The sequence below is a fragment of the Eucalyptus grandis genome, chromosome 10 (genome assembly GCF_016545825.1).
Source record: "Eucalyptus grandis isolate ANBG69807.140 chromosome 10, ASM1654582v1, whole genome shotgun sequence".
NCBI classification, from domain to species: Eukaryota; Viridiplantae; Streptophyta; class Magnoliopsida; order Myrtales; family Myrtaceae; genus Eucalyptus; species Eucalyptus grandis.
The window spans coordinates 17,086,450-17,092,238 of NC_052621.1; the positions used below are offsets into that span (position 1 = coordinate 17,086,450).

The 5,789-nt window shown below is 42.1% G+C and overlaps 1 protein-coding gene across 2 annotated transcripts; it reads left to right on the forward strand.

The window, feature by feature from the left end:
* The first annotated feature begins 925 nt into the window (after positions 1-925).
* On the forward strand, positions 926-5,151 carry LOC104422054 (phosphatidylinositol 4-kinase gamma 7). Of its 2 annotated transcripts, none has more exons than XM_010034273.3 (3): positions 926-1,517; positions 1,594-1,721; positions 2,665-5,151. In XM_010034273.3, exon 3 carries the CDS (start codon positions 3,005-3,007, stop codon positions 4,844-4,846), a length of 1,842 nt encoding a protein of 613 aa, XP_010032575.2. In that variant the 5' UTR covers positions 926-1,517; positions 1,594-1,721; positions 2,665-3,004; the 3' UTR covers positions 4,847-5,151. The 2 variants fall into 2 exon arrangements, with proteins under 2 accessions (XP_010032575.2, XP_010032574.2); XM_010034272.3 differs by having other exon boundaries at positions 926-1,092.
* Positions 5,152-5,789: the final 638 nt, after the last annotated feature.

Consider the following 5,789-nt stretch of genomic DNA (forward strand, 5'->3'; position numbering starts at 1 on the left):
TTTCAACCAAAAAAGTGATTAATTATCATCTATCTCTGAAAAAATACAAGAGAGAGATCAAGTACTGAAATCATACCGTATACGCAAGTACGTTATTTGTACTAAGTTTTGAGATATTAGCACGTTAGTTTCGTAATTTTGTGATTTTATACTATACTCGGACTCCGCTTATTTGTGCATTGCTTACGGCTCTTATGATCAAGATGTGTACAATATACGACATTAGGAACGGACCTTGCTTTATGATCACATCAAAGGAATCCATAATTAGGGTTGATCATGAATCTTTTCAACCTCCGGTTCCCTCGGAGCAAATTGGAAAGATTGAGATGAGGGATTGAAAAAATCTGGTGCCTCAGCTAAGTCCAAGAAGTTGCAGAAAAAGAACATGATGAATCTGGTTTATTTTGGCGTAATTGAATTGTGCCATTATATGCTAGCCGATTTCTCACACCTGCTTCTATTTCTAACCAAGCCACATATTCAATTATTCATCATCAATAGAGCCACCTAATTGTTTTTAAGTGGCTTAGATCCACCTAATTTTTTACTTTCGGCCATCATTTGGCAAATGTCAAGATCAACATCAACTATTGCGCCTCTTTTTCTATGTTACATTTTCTAAAAATGTCAGGAATTCAGTTAAAAATAAAAACAAAAAACTTTATTAAAAATGCACTCCGACAAAGATGTTGAATATTTACAAAATAAAACACGCGAGGCAAATTGACAGGAAATTCCAACTTCAAAAAGTAAAGTGAGTACTAATTAGTTTTAAATAGTAATATAGGATATTATTGCATCCATTGTTAATGATTTAAATATTCTTCTTTTTTAATTGATGGTGAAAAAAGGATTTAATAGTTTTTCTTTTTTTTTTAACCAAATAGTAAATTCTAGTTACTTTTAACTCATGGGCACATCTCGAAGCTTCGGACCGAGTGGGACAGGCGACTGACAAAAAGAGGTTCCCGGCCCGGGAAACATCGTCGAATCTCGGCCCTTCATCTTTCACCGTAGCGAATCTCGGCCGTCCCTTCCCGCGGCGGCGGATCGCTCGTCGGCGGCACCGCCGCCGCCTCCACTCCTCCGGTGAGTAGATTCGGTTGCGCCGGCGAACTCGCCGGAGAATCCGAACCCTGGACTGATGTAGCGAGTTTTCCGATCGTCGAATTTGGTCTGATTTCTGAACGGGCGGGGGTCTGTGTGATCACAATCGCATTTCCGTCGCCGATGATGAGCTTCTGCTCGTCGGCGGGAAGCGTCAGCATTTCTTCGCTTCTTCTTCTTCATGGTTCTGAAGCCCCTTTAATGCTCGCATTTGATCCCTCTCTCTCTCTCCCTCTCTCTCTCGGAGCGTGCGCGTGCGTCTTGATGGCGGATCGTAACTCATTAGCTCGGATTAAGTGATGAAAGTTTCGGTTTTTTGGCTCCTCGGAGTCGAATTATAGCCATTAATGGATCATATGGAATTGGGTTTCATAACAGTTTCCTCGCCGTGTACTTTAAGCGTCGAGGTTGGGAATTCATGCTGTGCATTTCGCTTTTCTTGTTCTGGGTTTTCTCCTTAAATGCCGAATGCCTGCGTTTCAGATAATATGAGTGCCTAGAGGAGCAGACAAAGGGATGATCCAAGGTTGGCTTTGTGGATATTTGGCAGTGAGGCCTACTTCTCCATTAGCCCTGTTGAAGGCTGACTCAAGGGCAAGAATCCTTTCTCGGTGAACACTCCTGTTCTCTCTTAGTATTTAGTTTGTCTCTGTTTTCTTTCTTATTCTGATATTGGGTTTTTGCGGTTGCTTCTTTTTTAACACTAATGTTCTAGTAGGTAATGACATGCCTTGTTTTCGTTCTCCTTGATAGAATGGTATTCCTGTTTCTGAGTGTAAGAGAGGTGATAGAGATCATATAAGATTGTGACAACCCAAGGGAGTCGTCTCTAGATTTTAATACAATTCTGAAATGTAGTATAGGGACATCAAGGTGTGAAACAGTGAGCAACCAACTTTTCTGACCGTCGGAAAAGAGATCAAGTTATATGTCGTATGCATATACTGGAGATGTGATGCGATGGTCATTTAGGATTGAACTTGATTCCTTCTCGGGCTATAAGACTTTTGCAGTTGTTCATGCTGATTTGCCTCTAATGCTTTTGCCTTGTTTCTGTTTTCCTCTATCACAAAGAAAGTGAAAATGCGCGTGGTGCAATGTATTACTTATATGGAACTTGGAATATGGAAATTTTCCCAATAACTTTGTGGTTTTGATAACCAGACTTCAGTGAAGACTGCCTTAACCTGGCATTTTTGGGAAACTAATTTAATTTTTAAGAGTGCGATGAAGGTTTTTTGGTTTATTAAGCCAACCTAAGAAGGTCTTCCTGTCACTTTAGGTTTTATTTTCAGTGGGGTTCTACAATGGGATAGGTCATATAGCTATGCATGTAATAAACTAAAAGGATTGCATACGCTCTGGCAATGTAGACTCCTAAAAAGAGTGTCGATCTAGGATTTTGGGGAGGTTGACAAGACTGTTAAAGCATTTACTGTTTTTGACTCGTAGGAGAAAGTTTTATGATCCAACATAAATGTTTTGATTTGCATTTACTTCACCTTATCTCTCTCCTCATCAATCCTTTTGACATTTAGTATTTTTTTTATTCAGCCAGCTATATCCGCCGAAGTCTCCAATGTAGCCTTTTTTTCTGATTAATTCTACACCTCCCAGCATTTCTGATCAGATGTAAGATAAACTGATTAGATTCAACCCATTGCCAAGCTGAAATGGTTTTCATATATACAAAGGTATCCCAGATTCACTTGTTGCTGGCATTTGTGGTGGTTGTCTGTTTCAGAGAGCAGCTCTCTTCTGCTGCCTCCTCTGACAGCAGTGGATGATCCTTTACTTCTCTTCCTTTTGTTTCTCCTGATCTGGAAATATCTGTACATATTTAATTGGCTGCTGCCCTCAGAGGACTTTGAGAGGCGAGTCTGGTGGGGAGAGGATGGACGGGAAGCCTTCTAGTAGAAGGCGTGTTTTTGTTCAAACTGAAACTGGTTGTGTCATGGGCATAGAATTAGACAGGAGCGACAATGCTCATACAGTAAAGAGGAGATTGCAGCTTGCTCTCGATGTCCCAACCGAAGAGTGTTCATTGTTTTATGGAGATATGGTGTTAAGATATGATCTAAGTGCTGTTAGAAATGATTCTCCCTTGCTTCTTGCGAAGAACTTTTTGCACAGAAGCGCTTCCACTCCATGTCTCTCACCAACTGGGAAAGATCTTCACCAGAGTGATCAGAGTGGTCCGATTGAGTTATTAAAATGTTTTGATAGCTCTGCTGGAAAGAAAAAGTTAATTGAGGAGATTGTGAAGGCTATGAAGAATGGTATTGATCCAATTCCTGTTCGTAGTGGTCTTGGTGGTGCGTACTATCTCAGAAACACGGATGGAGATAACATTGCTATTGTGAAGCCAACAGATGAGGAACCTTATGCTCCTAACAATCCAAAGGGCTTTGTGGGAAAAGCTCTTGGACAACCTGGATTGAAGCGCTCAGTACGAGTTGGTGAGACAGGGTTTAGAGAAGTGGCGGCTTACCTACTTGACCATGATCATTCTGCAAATGTACCCTTTACAGTGCTTGTGAAGGTCACCCACTCCATCTTTAATGTAAATGATGGGGTGAGTATAAATAAGTGTCATTTTAAGAAGCAGATCAGCAAGATTGCTTCACTGCAGCAATTCATCCCTCATGATTTTGATGCAAGTGATCATGGAACATCAAGCTTTCCTGTTTCTGCAGTTCATAGGATAGGAATACTGGATATTCGAATTTTAAACACCGACAGGCATGCTGGAAACCTCTTGGTTAGAAAGCTTGAAGGGACTGGCAGCCTGGCTGACATGGAGCTTATTCCCATTGATCATGGACTGTGTCTTCCAGAAAGCTTGGAGGACCCATACTTTGAGTGGATACATTGGCCACAGGCATCAATCCCTTTCTCTGAGGATGAACTTGAGTACATAAGCAATCTTGACCCGGATAAGGACTCTGACATGCTTAGGATGGAGTTGCCAATGATCCGAGAGGCTTCCCGTCGTGTCTTGGTTATTTGCACAATTTTCCTAAAGAAAGCAGCGGATTTTGGATTTTGTCTCTCAGAAATTGGTGAGATGATGAGTAGGGAGTTTTGTGGCCATGAGGAGAAACCAAGTGAACTTGAGTCTTTTTGCATTGAGGCGAGGCATCGTTTAGACAAGCGAGAAGTAGCGTTTGAAGAGGTTAAGCCAGAAGATGATAACCAGTTTCAGTTTGACACTGACAATGAGGGTGAAGAACTAAAATGCATGTTTAACATAGAAGAAATTTTGGAAACGAAACCTTTTTGGTCTGGCAGAAAAGCTAGAAATGGTTGTAATCCACTGTCAAAGCTGGAGGAGAGCACAGAGGATAATGAAGAAGAAGAGGGGACTAAAAATGGGAATGACAGCACAGCTTTAAGAACATACAAGCACACTGACCTCACAAGAAACCTAGAGCTACGCTTTTCTAAGTTGTACAAGTCACTAAAGTGTGTTCACAATGGAGAGAAGAGCTGGCAGCACCTGGGCACCTGGCAGGGGACCGGCTATTTGGCTGGTACATCATCTGGAAACAGGAGTGTGAATGAGCAACTACCTGCAAATGGCAATTTTGTTAAGTTGGCTGATATGGATAAAGAAGAGTGGGATCAGTTCCTTGAAAATTTTCAGGAGATGCTATTAACTGCTTTTGCTAGTCGTAGATCTGCGAGCATGGGTCATATGCAGAGACAGAGGCTTGGAACTTCATGCCAATTCTAGGGAGATTGAACAATTACAGTATGATAGCTTATGTTCAAGGAGAATGTTAGCTGTCGAACATACTTGGAAAGATGAATGCTTTACAAGTCTATTTTCTTGCAGGACCATTTCTGCTTAGGATTGACTAGCTGCTGCATCAAATTATATGGTGTAATGGGGATAGGATCTGTTTTTTTTTTTTTTTTTTTTTTTAATCTTTCACTTTATGTGTTTTTGCAGAAATAAATTGAGAATGGGAGGGTGGAAGAGGAACAATGATGTGTATATATCCAATTATGAGAATGAAGTTTACCAGAGTTGCAATATATTTTACTTATTTGTCCGGTGCTGCAGTGTACCCTTTTTTTAACATCTGCAGGATAACAATAGCTGGATTCTAATGTGTGGACACTTACAGTTTGCCCACAGTTTATAAGTTGCGAGAAGAAACTGCAAGGGGTGTGCATGGTCCGGGTAGCGATTCCCGACCTAGAACCAGGAATTGCCCACTAAGAACCGGTTTAAAAAAATTGAAATTGGGAATCGCCCGCTAGTTACATGGATCCACCCGGGAACTGGACCGTCAGTCCGGTCTGGTTCCTTGGTGGATCCATAGAACCGGTCTAACCTTCGCACCTTCCTCTTTTCACCTCCCCACATTTGCTTATTCTAGCTCTCTGCCATGGTAGCTTTATTCTCCTCAAGTACTAGCGTCGTGGCGGTGTCCACGGCGGCAATGGTTGCTACCCTTGCTCCACTTCCGTCCCAGCCACCACCACCATCTTCGCCACTGTCTCCGCCATTTCCCACTCCTCCCTCAAGACCAACAATGAGGAGGACAACGGGGACGATGAACCGTTCTTAGACTTGGAGTTCGCCCGTCCCCGAAGATAAGGATGATGGGGAGAAGCTTGAGGAGGGAGAGGAGGAAGAGGGAAGGTAGAAGCGGGACGAGCTCAACAAC

Coding starts and splice junctions, on each gene's coding strand:
- LOC104422054 (XM_010034273.3), top strand. CDS start 3,005: ATGGACGGGAAGCCTTCTAGTAGAAGGCGTGTTTTTGTTCAAACTGAA.